The 19,596-nt window shown below is 38.6% G+C and overlaps 1 protein-coding gene across 2 annotated transcripts; it reads right to left on the reverse strand.

The window, feature by feature from the left end:
• Window positions 1-11,131: 11,131 nt before the first annotated feature.
• b3gnt9 (UDP-GlcNAc:betaGal beta-1,3-N-acetylglucosaminyltransferase 9) lies at window positions 11,132-18,947 on the reverse strand. 2 transcript variants are annotated; one of them, XM_023297821.3, is made up of 8 exons: window positions 18,712-18,947; window positions 17,802-17,862; window positions 17,383-17,661; window positions 17,176-17,295; window positions 14,647-14,991; window positions 12,853-13,094; window positions 12,511-12,766; window positions 11,132-12,435 (listed from the first exon to the last, which is right to left on the reverse strand). In XM_023297821.3, the coding sequence occupies exons 3-8, from the start codon at window positions 17,521-17,523 to the stop codon at window positions 12,091-12,093; spliced, it is 1,449 nt and encodes a 482-aa protein (XP_023153589.2). In that variant the 5' UTR covers window positions 17,524-17,661; window positions 17,802-17,862; window positions 18,712-18,947; the 3' UTR covers window positions 11,132-12,090. The 2 variants fall into 2 exon arrangements, with proteins under 2 accessions (XP_023153589.2, XP_023153588.2); XM_023297820.3 differs by having other exon boundaries at window positions 17,383-17,862.
• Between the last annotated feature and the right edge of the window lie 649 nt (window positions 18,948-19,596).

The raw sequence follows: 19,596 nt of genomic DNA on the forward strand, positions 1-19,596 counted from the left end.
CATGTAGCCTCTCGTCAGAGCTTTTGGTACGCATTAACGTATGAACAAAAGAAGCATTCACTTCCAGGTACCTTCTATGACGTCCCTGGTTAAAACTGTGTTCAAAATGGGCTGTTTGAGTGCCTGCAGCTTCATATCCATCTGATCAGCTGCTACCTGTGCACAAATCTCTCTGCATCTTCTCTGCTGAGTGAGTGGCAAAAGGCTCATCTCATTTCTATATTTGAAGCCTCCTCGTCTCCTCGGTCCTCCAACTTTATGCTTGTGACCCAGAAATCGGTCTGACCGTGCCCTCATGAAGGATGTCACAATTCCTGACATGCATCTTGAGGAGAGAGGAGTGTCAAGGGAGGAGCTATGAGCGAGGATGCACAGGTTTATCTGTTTTGGCAGCCATGACGCATAAAAAAGTCATGAATGTGGGTTATTCTATCTCAAATTAGTATTGTGACCAATGTTCCCTGTAATTTTTCCTGAGTCTGAGCAAACACACAAACTCCCTGAGCGTCCCTTGGACCACTGTGAGCAACATCAGACGTGTGCACTGTGGTCACACCAGCATCACATCCATTCAAGTTACATGGTTCATTAAAAGAATCAAATTACAGCATTTACATTTCTGTTAAAACACTTTGTCAACAGGAGCCAGTTGAAGGCTGCAGTGATTTTAGTGACACTACAATGTATAAGAGTGAAGTTATTGAATATTTGTCTCTCTTTACTGTTGCAGCGGTTTTGCAAATTGCAGACGGACCCTGTTCACTCCATAGACACCAATGTTATTCCTGTAGCTTGAAAGACAGCTACTTTTGATAAAACTGGGCTTGTAGCACATTGTCTGCCTTGCAACAATGGGAAAGAGGCACCGTTTATGTTTTGACAACCTATATCTAACGAGTTATTGATGCTGGAAGTGTGAATCTGTGAATATCTTTCCAACTTTACTGAACTTGGGGCCACTACCACCTAAGGAGTGATATATTTAATTTTGAAAAAAGCATTTAGCCATAGTTAAAGCTTTAAGTGCTTTATTAACACGGAACTAAAAATTTTGTATTGTTTTATTATCACAGGTTCTGTCTGAAAAGAGGTGGCATCATTTTAAACAGTGAAATCAAACTAATAAAATGTAATGACCAACCAGTGAGCAATACTGGATTCTGCAAAAACATAAACAACTTTTTTTAAAAATCTAAATCTTAACACAGTTAATGTATTAACTTATTTTTGTGTGTATGCATGTATTTATTGATTTATTTAGTACTGTTAACATATCAGAGTTCTGAGTGAATTTTTCTTAAGATAGGCAAAGGCCATTTATTGATTACATATAGGCTCTTAAATGTTTATTAAAAACTAAAAAGCATTTAAAAAAAACAACTTAGGCATTTATTGAGTCACTAAAATACTGTAGAGTACAGACCACATCAGCATGATTATAAGCATCCTCTGGTAAATTAACAACCAGATACTGATGTCTCTCACCATATGGACTTCAGGAGATGACTGGGGGATGATAAACTGTGACCTACTGGTTGGGTTCTCTCTGTTCTCATGTTTCTTACATGTTTGTCCCCTGACAGCCGGGTCCTAATGTTTTTTGAGCAACACACCATACTATGACGTTTTTACAATGATGGTTCTACTATGAAACCAGTTTGACATGTTCAGGTGTTCTTTGTGTGAAAACTCAGAGATTTCAGGTATCAGAAGGTGGTTTTCAACTTTCTTTATTAACTTTCTGCTTCAACTTTAAACTAAATTTCCTTCACTAACCCAGCCCTCTGGACTTCCAGGAAGCTGTGTTCCTATTGGCTGTCCAGGTGGCTGCTTGGTGTTATCAGGAACACCTGAGCAGCTCAGTGTCTTCCTGCTTTATTTAGTTGCAGACAAACATTTCCTCTGCTTCTCTTCACCAGTGAACTGGGTTTGGCTCCATTACTTTAGTTTGTTCTTTAGGCGTTGGCTTGCAGCTTCCAGCAGTAAAATCGTCTTTAATGTGTTTCTTGGTGTGTTTTAGGGCTTTGTACTGGATAGTTGTCTTGGTAAATGTGGTTCTTTAGCCACAGTTAGCACATGGTGCTAATGTGTGCAGTGATTAGTGGATTTGGTACAGCTGAGTTGTGTCTTTATCTTGGCTGTAGTGAGTCTTCAGAGGTTTTTGGTCAGACACATTCTGTATTCTTGTTCTTGAACCAACGTTGGTTGTCCAGAAGGTAAGAGTTCCTGTCCTGATTCTCTGTTCTCAGAGGTTCTCTGGTAGGCTGCAGGAGACTTTAGCATTTGGGTTGTGCTAGTTTGGTTTTTGTATGGTTTCATTTGGACGACTATCTTGAGGCCCCTCCATGTGGTTTAGTGAGGTTTTCTGGAACAGTTCTACAAAGCAACCTGCAGCAGAAGAGACTTTGAGAGTTTTTAGGAAGTTCTGGAGACCAGACTTTAAAGCAGCAGAAACATTTGTCAGCAGTTAGAGCAGGAGAAGGTGAGCTTCAGAGTAGAAATGAGACAGAAACCTTCTTGACCCGTGTGGTGAGGTCCTGTACCAAGAGTTTGAGCAGGTTGTGAAGAGTCTGTAGTTCTTTGGTCTGAAAGCACAAGAAGAGTCGACTCATTAAAGGAGAAAACAGGAGATATTGTTGGTTCTTCTGTCGCTCTGCAGTTTCCTTAGACTGAATATCAAGTTTGTATTTTAAATGATTTCCCCTGTGAGCCCAAGAAGACTTCAATAAACTCCCTCCATCCCCTGGACACAACATATTTTATTACCATGTTAAATCTTTTTTTTTTTTTTTTTTTTAAATGTTTTTGAGTTTTAATCATAGTTTTAGCATAGTTTTTTTCTCTTTGCTTGTTTAGTTTTGTCATCTGTATAAAAGGTGCTAAACAAATAAAGTTGAATTGATAAACTGAATAATTGTCTAACTCATGATTGTGACAACAGAAGTATTTTCATTGTGATTTAAGGGTTTATTTCAATTTTAAGGTTGGGGTTAAAATCTTGACAGAAAAAGAAGATTAAAGAAATAAATTACATAACGAAAGCAATTAAATCAAAGGAAAAAAATTAATACAATAAAACTTTTAAAAAGTTTTATTATTAAAAAGATTTAAGAAATTTAAGGTGTAATTTTCTAACTAAACATTTATTTTTTTAATTAAATGTTTTGTCTTTTTAAAGGTTTAATAATCTAATTAAATGTTTTGCATTTTTTAAAATGTTTAATATTCTTCTTGTTTAATTGTGTTTTTCAAATGTTTAATTATGGAAAATATTTTATCTGTAATTTTTAATATTTGTATTTTAAAAATTTTGTTTAATTTCATACTTACATGTATTGTATCTTGTTGAATTATCTAATTCAATATTTTGTCTGTTTAATATAGTTAAACATTAAATACAATTAAATTATATTAAACAGACAAAATATTGAATTAGATAATTCAACAAGATACAATACATGTAAGTATGAAATTAAACAAAATTTTTAAAATACAAGTATTAAAAATTACAGATAAAATATTTTCCATAATTAAACATTTAACAAGAAGAATATTAAACATTTAAAAAAATGCAAAACATTTCATTAGATTATTAAACCTTTAAAAAGGCAAAACATTTAATTAAAGCGTTTTCTAGTCTGAAACGAAAACATCAAGTTGTTTCTTCAAACATTTCCTCTTTCTATGTTCTTGGTTTGATTGTGGACAGATTAACTAAGAACTCATTTCAGAAAACTGCTTTCCAGATAAAGTCTACTAGTAGTTGAAGACATTTATCAAACTAATGTTACCTTCTGATCTCCACAAACTTTACTGTTCAGTGAAGAGAATCAAAGTTTGAGGATTTCTAAAAAAAACCCACAGGTGAAGGTCTGAAGAACTCAGATGGATGGTCTAAATGTGAAATCAAGACTCATGGTCACAAGTTTTAAGGCTTCTGTTAACCAGAAAGTTCAAACTAACAGAGAAGTACTGAGAAACTTGTAAAACTTCAGTCCTCAGACTGTCTAAAGGTTCAAACTAACAGAGAAGTACTCAAGAACTTTTAGGTTTTCAGTCCTCAGACTGTCTAAAGGTTCAAACTAACAGAGAAGTACTGAGAAACTTTTAAAACTTCAGTCCTCAGACTGTCTCAAAGTTCAAACTAACAGACATCTACTCAGGAACTTCAAAAATTTCAGCCCTCAGACTGTCTAAAGGTTCAAACTAACAGAGAACTACTGTGGGACTTAGAAAATTTCAGCCCTCAGACTGTCTGAAAGCTCAGGTCCTGAGGACTCGGGAGGTCTGGAGGCTTTGGAAAGTCTTGGAACTGAGGGTTCAACCCTCCAGCACAAAGGCTGAAGTCCAACCCCCTGAGAAAAACGGTCGAGTCGAGACTCGAGTTAAAAAAAAAACTCGAAAATGGCAAAAAATAGATGATAAATGCACAAAAAAAAGAAGAATTAGTATCTGAGTGTGTAGCTCAGGAGGATAAGAGGATAGACTACCAAGCGGAAGGTCGCAGGTTCAAGACCCACCACTGGCCTTTTTCTTTCTTTGTCTTTGTCAGAATTTTGAGAAAATTTAAGAAGGGTCTGGTCTTGAACCAGCGACCTGCAGCTCCACAGGCAAATCCTTAACTCACTGAGCTACAGATCAGATGAAAAGAAATGATTTCGTCGTCCCTTTGGCATCGTAGTTTCTGAAGTGACCACATGGGTGGAGCCAAGGCGGAGTCTGGGTGGAGTCAGGGCGGAGAGTAGGTGGGGAGGTGGGTGGCGGCCTCCCCCCTCTACTCCCCCACCTCCCCCCACCGCCCACCACACCTTCCCCCGCCCGACGAGTTCTTCGAGTCTCCACGGGTTTTCCCGAGTTTCTGGAGTTTCCACGAGGTCGGAGGCAGAACAAGCTGTCATGAAGAGGTGTTGAAGTCGGCCAGGATGGACTGACTTTTTACAGCGACTAGAAGGAAGATGACTCGAAGAGCAGGTCTTTAACCACCATCCATAAAATCCATGGAGTCGGCTCCAGAGAAATGAAAGAAGGTCAACTTTTATCAACCTCCATCCAGATGTTCAACTTGATATCTTTACTTTGACATTTTTAGCACCACAAACCTTTAGTATCACACTTTGTTATCATTTATTAGGACTTTCATGGAATCCACCAGCAGATTTAGCTTTTGTTGACAAACTTTATTCTTGTCATCGTGGGACAGCAGCATTTAAAACTGTTCCTTCTATTTGACCTCATGCTTATTAGTTTTAGTGGAGAAAGTTATTTTAGTTGTCGATTAGTCTCTTAAAAACCAAATAATAAATTGGATTAGTCAAGAGGTTTAAATTTCTTACTTTGTCATATTTTAAATATGACAAAAAATATAAAAATAAAGTGTCTTGAGACAATTTGACCTGTATTTGGCGTTATATAAATAAAATTTGATTCAAATTGTATGTATCTTGTAATGTTGGAGTAATTCAGCCATATATGTTGGAAAATACATTTTCTTTGTCCATTAATCTGTTGACTGTTTTTTCTAGTAATTCATTTCTTGTTTTGGTTTATGTCAAACCCAAATATATTCAGTTTACTGTCATAAAAACCAAAAAGATTTACATTCATGATGCAGGAATCAGGCAGTTTTTCACTTTTTATCTTAGTTTAGTCAGAAAGATAGTTGATAATGTGTGAATTGTTGCAGCTTGTGAGCCGTAGAAGGTTTTAATCTTTGGGGCCGAGTGTCAGAAAACATTTAGAAACCAACATCAACAAAACACTCAACAAAGATTTGAACATCATTAAAGGGAAATCCAACTTTTGCATGACAATGTCTAATTAAAGGACATTTATTTCCAACGTAAATGTGTGATATTCATCCTCTGGAGCTTTCTCTTCACATCGTCTTCCACCTGTACTGGTTTGGTCGGGAGCATGTGCAACAAACATTTGAAAAACTGCACTTTAACATCAATGAATGACACTGAAGTTTAATCTCTATATAAATGAGACTGAGTCTGGATGTGCTGCTCTGTCATTAACTCCTAAGTTTAGGGAAAGTTCAAACAAAAGAGGACAGTTCAGATAAGACTTGAGAATGAGCTTATTTTGAACAAATATCTCAGACTTTCTGAGCTTCAGCACCTCTAGCAACATATTTTAACAAGCAACTCAAGAGATCCAGAAGTTGGAGAGAGTTAGCTTTAGCTGAGCCAAAGAACATGTGGGATGCTAACCTAGCAAACATTTCAGACTTTTCTCTGTGAATTCTGAGAAATAATTTACTATTTAATGACAGAGCTACATATCTTAACTCAGTCTCATTAAAACAGACTCTAATTCAGTGTCATCCATCCATATTAAAGTGCAGTTACCCAAAATGTTTGTTGCATGAGCTCCAACAAAACCTGTCCAGGTAGAAGGCCACTTTGACAAACAGGAAGTGGATGATTCCAAGCAGATTTATAGAAGGGGGAACCAGACTGTACTAAGTGTTGTCGAGTATAGAGGGATGTTTTGTGGGTTTTTAAGGCTGATAATGATTATTAGTGAGACATTTGGAGTAGATATTCATTTGCAGTAAATGAAATTATTTAAAATCTTGGAGTTAAACTTACAAGAACACAAACTTTAACAGGAAACTTTGTTGATATGTTTTTGTTTTGTTGACAGATGTTAAGTTAAAGGAGTTTTATTCGTTACGTATAACCAATCAAATCACTCCAGAAGCGACCACAGGTAGATAAAGGTTCAGAGCCAAAGTAGCACCATTTTTAAATGTATTTATTACCGTAAATCAGTAAAAAATAAAATACTGATAATCAGTAAATCAGTCAGCTCACAATTACTACAATTCTACAATGTATGTCTCTTTCCTTTGACTTGTTATTTGTACAATATACGATGTATATTACGGCGTTTTTTCATACCAAAGGCTATACTATGATGTTTTCTAAGAGACATACGATGCTACTCTGTGTGTTCTGGCCCTGCACTCCTCCTCTGTTGTTTTCTGGATTGTACTCAGCTTCATGCCTTCGTCCACCCGGCCTCCGTTGACTCGTCCCACCTGCCGTCTCTGGAGCTGAAGCTGGATTGGAACAGACCAAAGTACAGTCCAATCACGATGCCAGCTGCCTCTCAAAAGGCTCCTTCATCTGGCAGGTGGCGGCACTTCTTCTGAGGGGAAGCTGAGCTGGCCTGGCAGAACTTTGGAGATGTGTTCCAATGGTTGGTGGATGTGTGGGGAGACAGAGAGGGACCTTTGAATTGTTCAGAAAGGAAAACAGGGAACCCATTGGTAGCTTTAGTTTAGGGTGCTACTGCGATGTGTTTTGGGGTTTTAAGAGGTGAACAGGAAGAGTGTTTTTTCATATTGATTATCTTTTACTTTGTTCCTGGTTGGAATGCCCATCAATGTCAACATGAAGTTCACTTTTAGTTCTGTTTATTTATTTTTATTTTACTAACACCCATTTGTTTTTACCCCCCTCACATGTTGTGTTGTAAACTTCCTCTTTCAAATAAATAAACGTCTAACCCTCTGGAAACCAGCGTTTGGACTGTTTTTGTGTTGCTCCTCACCTACTGACAGCTGTGGACTAAAGGCTATACTGTGACGTTTTTAGAGCGACATGCTATACTATGATGTTTGTTGGGCGACACACTATATTAAGGCTTTTTTAATTGACATATTACTGTGCCTTTTTTTTTGTTTTAGTTTTTTTTTTTTTTTTTAGCAACATAAGAATTCGAACAGTTTTAAAAGTTACTATACTTTTACTTGTGCAATGAAATTATTATTCTATGGTATTTTTAGATGACATATTATACTCTTATGTTTTCTTGAATTACATACTATTTTGACAATATACTGCACTATGACATTTTTTGAACCACATATCATACATGACAATTTTAGGCAACATCCTATCATTTTGCGCTTTTTGAACCACATAATAATCTATATTTTGTTTTTTTTTTCTTGCCAACATGCTGTACTATGAACTACAGGCCATACTATGTTATTCTTGAGTAAAGCATACTATACTTTGACATTTTCTGAACTACATCTTATACTATGGCGTTATACACAGAGTGCTTTGGTTACAAGTTGATTTATAATCTAGATTTTTTTCTGTTTTGTTTTTTGACGGGATTACCACAGACCTGACCGTCAACACCGTTGACACCCACCTCAGGGAGACGCTGTCTAAGATCTCAAGGCTGCCTGGTCGTGGTCTTTCTGGCACGTACTCTTCCAAGATGAGCCGGGAGGTTAAACACTGATGGAATGACACCAGGTCTAAGCCGACAAACTTCCAATTCCTCCTCAACCCATAGTCTCTGGGAAACCTACATGGAGTAAGAAAAGTAGACAGAGAAGTAATTAAGTCTGTACACAACATATTAAAAAGAAATCATGCTAATAAATTAAGTACAAAGAACCGAATTCGCCAATATACTGGAGACCAGAGCTATTTAATTTGATAAGTATAACCTTGTTTAGTAACATTTCAATTATTTGAGAGCAGTCCTGAAGAACTGCCTGTAATCCCAATCATAAAATGGGTTTGGAGGAAGAACATAGATGGTAATCTGGATATACATGAGTTAGGCTTTATAACTACTATTGGTAGTATTGGTGGTAGTAATAGCAATGTGACTACTACTAGTAGTAGTGGTAGTACTCACTACTGCTGCTGATACTAGCACTGCTACTACAACTTGTAATACTATTACAAATGCTGATACTACTTCTACGACTCTAACAGCTGTTTATACTACTACTGCTGCTTGTACTTTTAGTATTACTACTACTGCTTGTACAACTATACTACAGCTACTATTAATCGTCTGGTATTTGCTTGTCAAGCTGCTAGCTCGCCTTAGCGTTTTGCTAGTGGCTAACTAGTTAGCTCTCATAGACTGGAAGCTCTCAACAAGATTTCATAATGAAAAAAGAGCCAAAAACTATTCTTACCTATGAAAAGTCATTCCAGGTTTCCTTGTCTCAATCGTACGACGCAGTGTGCAATTGTATGCAGCACAGTGAGCCGGCATACTTGCTGTTTCCGTTTTCACGCCGTCTACATCAACGGAATGCACTGAAGCTTTGCCTCCACTAGCTTAGCCTCGCTGTAGCCGCAACTCAAAGGGGCGTGTCCTATCTACTCATTCATATCTATGAGAACAACGATGGCTGCACATAAGGACACCTGACGTTGATTAGCTGCGTAAATACCATTATATACAGTCTATGTTAAATACGTATGTGAATCGCATCATTGGCTGCAGCAGCCAGTCACCGGTCACTCACTGACTCACATTGAAAAATAGCACAGAATGAATTGTTACGTGTTTATTTTATTTACAATTTAGGTTGGATTCTTTTTTTTGTGCGCAGCGCAGATTTTCTGTGCGCGGAGACCGTGTCAGCAGTGCGCAATTGCGCACGCGCGCAGTTTAGAGGGGAACAGTGACTGTGACACTCCAAAACCCTGTTGTACTTGGATTTGGCTGTCTACCAATATTTTTGTTTTGTGGTAACACTTGTAATACCTGGTCAATCAGTTAGCAAAACAAACATAACTTTCTATTCATTTTTGTGACCAAGTATTTATAGTAAAAACATATTCTATATGTTTGTTTTGTTTTATTGTGACTTTCAGCTACATATGGGTCAGAAAATATCATTAGTTGACTTCTGACATCACTTTTTTTTGTTAACATACTCCAAGATCATACTTCTACTCATCTATATTCAGAAAAAATTTGATCTACTTGTCCAGTATCGCTGATTCTACATCAATGACAGGATGGAAAGTAACAGTGACAATTTCCAGCTTTTGTCTATAATAGTTCCTGAGATACTCATTTAAATATTTTAGATGTTATTTAAACATTGCCTCAAGTTTCAATGTGGAAAAAATGTGCTGAGAGTGGCGCAACAGGGTTTTATTATTATTGTTATTGTTATTATCTTGGAAAAGTATTCATCATAACAATCTAAAATCTCACAATTATCCTTATAAATATGAATAAAAAAAGTATAGAGAGAGAGAGACAGAGAGAGAGGGGAGAGAGAATTATATGTCATTATTTGTATAGTAGTCTTTTAGTGGTCTCTTCTTCTTCACAACACATGTATGTGTTAATAATTTTAAAGTATATCTATACATTTTAGACGCCACCGCATTGTGAATTTAGTGAGAAGTAAATATAAACTAAGTTATCATGAACACTGTTTTGCTCAGCTGACAGGCTGTAACCAAACAATGGCCCGATGATGCAGCTGTGCCACACGTCATATTTAATTAACGGCTCCGAGGCGAAGACGTCTCGTTGCGTTAGATGCCTGTTGCCTCGACTCCTCTCTCCTCCTGACTCTGTATTGTCTCCTTCATTCACATCTCTGGTCGGAGGAACTAAGATGCAAAGAAAGGAAGAAATCAAGGTTGTACAGACATTAGAAATGAGAAGGAGGCGCCCTGTCAGCTCACCTGGTTGAGTAGGCAGCCCATTTATCGCCATATCACAGCAGCCTGGGTTCATTACCTTTCCCACTTTCCTGTTTTTTAAGGCTGTCACTATGAATAAAGGCAAAAAGTGAAAAAGAGAAGGAAACAGCGCTTGTCCTGTTGTGGCAACTCAAACAGGCTGAAAACCTGAACAGCTCATTTAGAGACACACTTTTCTGATCTATGGAGGAATATTTTGTGGTCTCTAGACACACTGGGAACACAAAATTATGTTCAAAAACAATGAAAAAGCCAGATTTTGCATAACATAGCCCCTATAAAATCAAATTTGCTGATATATTAAAAACTTTTGGAACTGCAATGTGAATCATGTATGAAACCACATGTATAAAATTTAAAATATTAAATTCAAAATTAGTCAAAGCCATAATATTTTCTTAAACTGATCTGTTATGGTCTGTTATAAAGCAAACAAGAAGTGTTTTGAAAAATTGTTATCAAAAGATAAAAATGTTGGACTTGTTGATTTGTAAAAATAAACAATCGGAGTTCCACCCCAGTTATTATTACGTTAACTTTAAGCTTTGGCAGTCCATTTAGTAGTTGTTCACTCAAAACTGCAAACCTCAATGTGGTGCTTATGGGGAAAATCAGGAGATAATGAAAATATGCACCTTCTCAACACCAAATTTAATGGCAATCCATCCAGTTGAGATATTTCAGTCATGGGCCAACATGGCAAAAATAGGCACAAGCTCAGAGAACATGACGCTGTTCAACAATTATTCCAACAGACACAAACGCGATCCGTCTAAATCTGTGAGCAATGGTTGTGTTGGAATGCAGCTTAATATGAATCTGCCTCGCAGCATTTTTAACACTGACAGATGTGAGAACAGATGAGAGATAAACGCAGAATTGTACAAAATAAATCAAAGCAATTCCAGAGTGATCACATGAAAACGACCGACATTCTGCAGAGGTTTTCTCGGTGTTTGTGTGGCATGTGTTCACCATGGTCCCAGTTGGTTCCCTCTGTGCAGATGGTTTCCATTTAGAATTCATTTGTTGTTCCCCCAGGGAACAGATAATGCAACTGTCCATTTGTGCTTTTATCCGGCAGAACAGGGAAGAGAGGAACATCTTTGCTAGCAATTCACCAATAGTCTCTATTGTGTTCGGTCTCATCCAGTCCAGAAAGCCAGAATATTGTGATCTCAGATACACAGATGTTGAATGAGGCTAAACCAGCTAACCACATTTCTTATGTCATGTCGCTCTTGCTGGTCTCCGTGTAAACAACTGCAACACAATACACTCAAAAACTCATCTCACAGTCTTTTTTGCAAACCAGAATTTTGTTTGTCCACAGGCACAGTGTGAAAAGACAGATGGGGCACCGATGGCAGACAGCTAAACTCTCTTCAGGCTTCCTTACCAAAAAATCTGAAGCACATTTCGCCAGTTCATTTCCCCCCGAGACAATCTGCCAGCTTAGACAGTCACGTATGACTCAACCATACTTTTGAACACATCATAAGCCTTTCAGAATGGGCCAAAATCCCTGCAGTATGACCATTTTGGACTTGCCAAGTCTTATAAAGATCCCACTGGGGCCTGGAGAAAATCACTAATGTGTGACAAACACCTGCTTCCCACCGTAGTCCGCCTCCTCCCCCACCGCCTCACCCGTCCTCCCCCTCCATTTGAAGGGCCCAGACGTCGGGTTGGTGCTGTTGTGGCAGCTCAGTTTGGGGTCGTGCAGGAGGTTCCACATCAGCCAGATCTGAGGGACGCTGAGGCTGTGAACCACCATGAGCTCTCTGTAGAAGCAGGGGTCGAACGTCTGGAGGTGAGGAGCCGCAGAGGGCCGGGGGATGCCGAAGGTCCGAAAGCCCTGATGGCGAGACGGTTTGACGCCAATCAGCTGGAGGCACATTCCCAGGAAGACGTCATCGATTGGGAACAACTCCACCTGAAAGACAAATCCCTGTGAATCAAGTAGTTTCTCAAAATAGACACAAATCTCCTTTTTTGAACTTTAAAGTACCTGATGGCAGGCAGAGCTGAGCCTCCGAGCTGTGTGTCCGGACATCACAAACCCTCCTCCTCCTGCGTAATTCGGGTACAAACCGCCTCCATAGACGAACTCTGGCACAAAGTACTTAGAGGTGCGGCGGCGAATGGGCTTAGCATGAATAATAATATCACCAACAAACAGATCCTCTTCTGGCTTTTGACCCTGCAGCATCTCTAGTATGTTTTCTATGTTAACATACACATCAGCATCGCCTTTGAAGATGAACCTGGATGAGAGAAGATAAAAAGATCACGCAGGAGCCGCATGAAGCCAAAAAAACTCATGATTCTGTGCAGTTTTATCAACACTGACTTGACATGGGGGCAGCTGCTGTTGACCCATTCCAGAAAGTGAGTTTCCTTTAGCGTCAGGTTGAAGAAAGTGTCTTCAAAGTCCCACAGCAGGATGTCCCGAAAGGTTTGACTCTCGTACCCCAGAAGTCGATCCCACAGAGGCAGAGCAGATTGATTCCTGGGAACCCCGAGCAGGAAAACCGTACGGATGGACACGCCGTTTTGGAATTGTCCCTCCTTACCCCAAGTCCGACGGACAACCTAAAGGAATAGAGTGCATAGTGAAAAAGGTCATTTATTGTTTACTGTGGTGAGCTTGGCTGAGGTAGTCAAGTATTTTAGCAATTAGCAGTTAGAATTAGCATGTAACACTAGCAAGTTTGGTGAGCTGGCTTGCGTAGTTTCTTTGTCAGTGGTAAGTTTTCTTTGGACATTGTAGTAGTCTTACAGCTAGCATTAGCATTTAGAGCTAGCACTAGCAGCTTTGGAGAGTCTATATGTGTAGTTTCTGTCACTTTTTAGGAGTTGGCACTAGGTATTCAGCATCTTGAACTAGCTAACTGGTAGCATCGACACTGGTCACGACCTGGAGCATCTCCTAAACGGGCCTGGGTCAGTGATGTGTTAGTAATCGCTGCTCACTGATGTGTAAAGTGATGGGTCAGGGATCCTAGGTCCTTTATTGAGTGCACATCTTTCTTGTTTGGAGCACAAGTGTCTTGTGTTTAAATTAACTTGATTAAGAAGCATGTTAGTTAGCAAACAAGTATTCATTTACATGCTAAACAATCATGGAATAATAATATCATTCATTCTAAAAGTGCCTTTTAAATATCATGTGACCAAGCTGGTGAGCAATTAAGACAAAAAAAAGGTTTACTTTTGGAACAAATCATGTTTTCCACTGCATAAATAGTAGATGGAAAGTTACTGAGGAAACGTTTCTATACATTTTTTTATTATTGTGAGTTTTCATACATGCATGCCTCAGCTGTGACTGTTTACGTCTAAGAATTTTTAATAGGGATAGTTAAAATATTCATCATTGTAAGCTTTCAGGCACAACAAACACAAGGCCCTTACTGTTTTTTGCACTTTTACGTTACATCTCTGCTCTATTTAATACTGGCTTTTATCAAACATGCTTTAATTACTGGATTCTTTTGCAGGTACTGGAAGACTCCTGGTTCATCTTAGGCAATTCAGTTTTACTTCCTGTACTCCTATAACCTGGAATAGCATGCAGAACAATCTAAAGGTGGATTCATTTTTATCCTTTATGTTTTTTACTTGTTTTTTTTTTCTTTTTACCTCGAGGTGTTCTTGCTTTACTTGAATCACCTTCTCTTAAATCTTATTATTATACTAATATGCTTTTTAATGACAATTTTTTGTTAGTTTTAACTCATTTATTTTTCTTTGCATACTTCCAACTTCTCTTTGTGTTTTTGCTCAGCTATGTAGTAAATGAGTCCTCTACCTCAGTGTGGGTCTGAATCTCCTTTGTTGCTCTGTTTTCTTCCCTAATCAAGTCCTCACTGAAACATCTATTTATTTAACTGCGAAATGCTCAGCTGCGTTCACAAGCTGGTTGCTGGCTTTGTTTGGCTGTTTATCGGTGCTGCGCAGATTGTGTACAGTGGATTTAGCAGAACTTTTTCTACCGAAAACAACTGAGAGGACACAGAGAGTAGTGAGAGTGAATTAAAGAGCAGGAAAAAATGTGTAAATAGTCAAAATAATGAGCTTATAGACACTAAATAGTTGTGTAGAGCTGAGGGGAACCACAGAGTAGCGTGTCATACTGTATTACCTGACGCTTATCAAAATCTGCAGCTACAGATTTCACCGCAATGAGCATGTAGGGAGCTTTCTTAGATCCTTCTTCTTCCTCTGCTTCTCCGACATGACATTTCTCCGGCTGGTCTATGAGCAGCTTGAAGTTTCGGTTGTCTTTTTCTCTCAGGTAGCGTTCAAAGTCAAACGGTGGCATTGTCGGTAGCGGCTTGCCAGGAGTCTGGGTTGGCGTCGCGTTCTTCTTTCGAAGCTTGGATTTGGTCCTGGACTTGGACTGAGATTTGGATTTGGACTGAGGGGGTTTAGACTTGGGTTGAGGCTTGCAGGGAGGCAGCTGTGGCTCTGGATGGCTGGATGGGGACTTAGAGGACAGAGAATATTAAATTTAATCGACATCATCTTAACAAAGATTCAATAAATGTATCAGTCCGTGTTCAGAAATGGTTCCCTAAACATCCCTAAGTAAGAAACATTTCCATTTGAGGAGCCCGACAAGCAAATTAAAGGTTATAATTGAATTTTTAAAGTGCTAAAAAGTGTTAAACCTACAATATTTTCTGTTTTTGAATATGTGTGCATTCTGTGTCTGCATGCTTTGCTCTGCATCTTAAAGCCTTTTGACTCTGTGTCATTGTAACCTGTGCTTTACTACAGCTAATAAATTCCTCACTTAATCATGCATGAAACGGTGGGATGGTCCTCTTTAACTGACAGAAGGAAACTGCTTTGCAAGTATTTTACCTAAAGGGCTCCAATAGATAAACTGCTTCATTAATTCTGCTTTCTGCTCATACTAAGATTAGAAGATAGTCTGCATCATAAATTTAAACTGAGCTTGAGAGAACTGACTTCAGGTACTTTGTATGAAAAAACAGACGACTGAAATGTAAAAAACTAGCTAAAATCAAGACTATACTTATGTATTTTTAATACAAAGAGCTCACAATCTCAGAGAGGCTACCTGTTGGAATAAAAAATGATTAAATAAATAAATATAAATATAGGAGCTAGAATGTGTGACCGCTGTGAATCACTGCAGATGGAAATGAGCATTTATATAAACTACGGCATATTGTGTGTGCATACACTGATGCAGTCAACATATGCAGGATGAATATTCATATAGAACAAACTGTACAGCGCTTCGATCTCATCTCTGGATTTCAGCCCAGCAGCAGACAGGATGTGAGAACGTCTCCATATTTTATTCTGTCTATCTGCGAGCACAACGAGCATCAGGGTCTTTATGTGGGATGAAATCTTATAAATGATGACCGGACTAACAGCCCTTCTCCTGAGACTTTAACTGTCTCTTTAGGCTTTTTAAACCAGGCTTAATACACTTAATGAGAGTGAATGAACTGCAGGACGTGTAGTCATTATCTTTCATGAACATATTAGCATGCTAATATAAGCACTTAGCTCAAATTAATGCAGTGTCAACAATTAAGTCCATTGAAGTCCCCCCCAAAAAACTCATGTCAGTGCATCAGAGTAGCACAATCAGATGTTTTTTTAACCAAAAATAATCATTTTATGCTTTAAAAGAGCTTAAATGAAGTCGTCACATCTTTCTCCATCCACTCCACCCCCACTTGCTGCAGATCAAGCACACCAGCTCACCTGCGACTCTGTTCGAACACTGCAAAAGGACTTCACGCTACACAGTGGCAAGTTGTAATATTTGGAGTAATTTAATATATGGAAATGGAAATCGAAATGGAAACTGATCGGTAAGAAAAATTATGATAAAAGAAACCCTGCAAGTTAACAAAATTGGTTCCTCAGGTTCATGAATTTTGCAACTGTGGAAGTCAGAATCTGTGTTTTTGAGACAGCCATTGACAAACTGTAGTTTGGTGGAGGTGGAAATGTTCAGTCATGTGTTGGCTGCTAATTTCACTCACTATATGTCTTGTGGTATATGTCAAACTGCATATGGGCATGCCAACAAGTTATAAATCTTAATTTTTGCAATAGGGATCTTTAATCTCATAGTAATATTAATGTACCACGCTCTAAATTCATAGACATTGACTCTGTGTGATGTTAATACACAGCTTTTAAATAGGTTTATTGTTATCATTTTGCACATTTCAAGTCATTTCATTACATACTATGTAACCTTGCACATTCTCTGGTGAATATTTTGCACAGTCTTGCACGTTGGAGGTATTGCTATTACTTTTTATGACTTTTTGTCTGTCTACTGATTTGCAACACATAAAAAATATCAAAATCTGCATATTAGTGTTTGCTTTTATGCACTAAAACACCAAATCAGATTGCTCCTATGTTAAAACCCACTTGGCAATAAAACTCTTTCTGATTCTTATGACCAGACTACCATCGTATTGTGCAGAAATCTGGCAACTCTTGCTGATGCAAACATAATTTCACATTTCTTTTTAGCCTGGACCAAAGCTTCAAATTGTTGAATTCATCTAGAAGCCCACCTTTTTGTGTGTCAGTGCTGAAGTCCGGCAAACTAGAAAATCAACAACACATATATGAACACAAATGACTGAATTATTAAAAGCCTTACCCCTTGAGACTCCTGGTTCACTTTAGCCCCACTGGCTCCCAGCAGAGTCCGACTGGAGCTAGTAGAACCGTGAATCTCCAGCTTCCACATCGGCTTGTCCCATCCAGAGGAGAGCACAACCTGGAAACATGAAGCAACCATGAAAGAACCAAAAAAAAAAAAGTGTGATTTATTACAAATTTGAGCAGTGATTCCTTCCATCCTCACCTGGTGGACGTAGAGCAGTAGACAGAACAGCATCAGCAGCAGAACTGTGCACATCACATCTGCCTTCACGTGGAAGATCCTCCTCATCGTCAACATCCTCCTCAGCATCTTCTGAAGGCTGAAGTTAGAGCAGCAATGCATTGGAAGCTTTTCAGACAGCCGTTGGCGCCGATACCTGGAGCTCGATTTGGTTTTGCAGATCACTCTGCAGGATTTGGTGAAAAAATGTGGCGATTTTCTTTCCTCCTCTCAGCTGCATTGTCGAGTTGCACCTCGAGCCTGATGGATTGTTTATAAAAATACATCCCAGCTGTTGTTTACTAGGGATCGGGCATGTGTTGCTGTGCTCTCACGGGCTGGAAAGTTACTTTAGGAGAAAATAAACTTAGATTGACTTTGCGTGTATCACTCTTACTGACGTGTTCAGCATGTTTGTCTCCGTCCTCTTGTTCTCCTTAGGCACCGGAATGTGGGAAGATCCTAAACAACCACAAGAACAGCGGACAAAAATTCAAAGTAAACATCATTTCCACAAACTCCGATGCTCCATGCTGCAAAGACTGTACAGTTACTTCGTTCTTCCTACTTTTGATTCATTAGGGAAAGAAGAAATTGTCCAGGAAATCTAAGCCATGGCTGTAAAACTCATAGTCATCATGACTAACGCAATAATATCTTCCTTTGTGGCTTGAATCAGTTTAGCCAATTTCTCTTGCAATATGTTTAAATCAAAGCAAATAAGATGCCGTGTAGACACCAGTTTACACAGCTAGACAGCTCATTTTCACCTCTTTTATTGCAGTGATTAATGGACATGATTAATGGACACATGGATGCTGGATTGATAGCTGGGACCAGCTTCACATCACCTAATTCTGAGAAAAAACAGCTTTAAAAAGTCAAAAATAATTCAAGATATTACCGCTTTTGCAGATATTTTAATCTGTGAGTGTCTTTTTTTGATTTGCATCCCAAACTCACCGCAGCCTTGCAGAAGGGGGAGTGTCTGTGTCTTATGTAACTGAACATGAAGGTAGTGATTTTAAACAGGACACTGTGTCCCTGCATTTATGTCATCATAGGAGCAGACATGACTTAACAAAAGCATCACAAAAGTCTAATAAAGTAGACTGAGTTATACTACCAGCACACGTAATCACAGCTTGTGCAGATTCCTGACATGCATGACCAAGATCCAAAACTTCTCCCCAAAGAAAATACTTTTTCCGTCTACTTTTTCTTTGTACCTCACCAACAACATTTCTGCTTATTTTATAATCCTAAATTGTGTGCAAAGTTCTGTAAGTAATGCAAGTTATTCAAACTTACCAGACGAGGCAGACAGAGGAGTAGAAGGAGGCCAAACTGGAAACATCTGTGCTGCAGAAACTACAAAAAAAGCTGCTTTTGCACAGTTACGCATGCAGCAAAACTGAACCTCCAAAGTTTCCAAACGCAAAGATCCCGCGAGGAAGCGAACAAAAGAGCAGAGAGCAGCAAAGATGATGTGTTCATGAGTCTGAGAAAAAAGGGGCGGATGGTTAATACACAAACTGTCTGACCTGGAGCTGAGAGGCTTTACGAGCTGCCGCTGCGCGCATGGTGCTTTCAGGTGCTGCAGGAAATTCCAACTTAACGAAAATACAAGCCCTTATCTGTGCTATTTTATTTGCGTTTTTATAAGTAAAATGCAAATTATTGGCTGAATTTGTGTATCAAACAAACAAAACAGCGAAGTAAATTATTCAGATTTTATTTTATCTAAGCAAATGTCCACTACTATGTGGATATTGCAAGCTCAATTCAATTCTGTCACTGAATTCTGACACTGAATGCATCAAAATTAATAGTAAATGTAAGTTAATATAACCAAAAAGAAGGAAAAGATTGTGAATTTGACATTTTAATGTGTAAAGACAGCAAGATCGTGATCAAAATGATCAAACTGTTCCACTTTTGCGTATCTAGAAGTCCATATGTTTACATATTTTGAGTCAGAACAGAAGCACTTGAATGCATCATTGTCATCCCTTGGCCCAGCCACGTGATTTAAACTGGCCCCTTACAGATGCCAGCACATGAAACACTGGAAGAAGTAGAAGTGAGACAGAAAAGAACAGAACAAATAAAAGTGGAGAGTGCGGAGGGAATGTTAGAACATGAGTCACTGTTCTGTGGTGTTTGTTTCCCAGAAGAGATGAGGTCCAGCTACAG

The sequence above is a fragment of the Amphiprion ocellaris genome, chromosome 3 (assembly GCF_022539595.1).
Source record: "Amphiprion ocellaris isolate individual 3 ecotype Okinawa chromosome 3, ASM2253959v1, whole genome shotgun sequence".
Taxonomy (NCBI): domain Eukaryota; kingdom Metazoa; phylum Chordata; class Actinopteri; family Pomacentridae; genus Amphiprion; species Amphiprion ocellaris.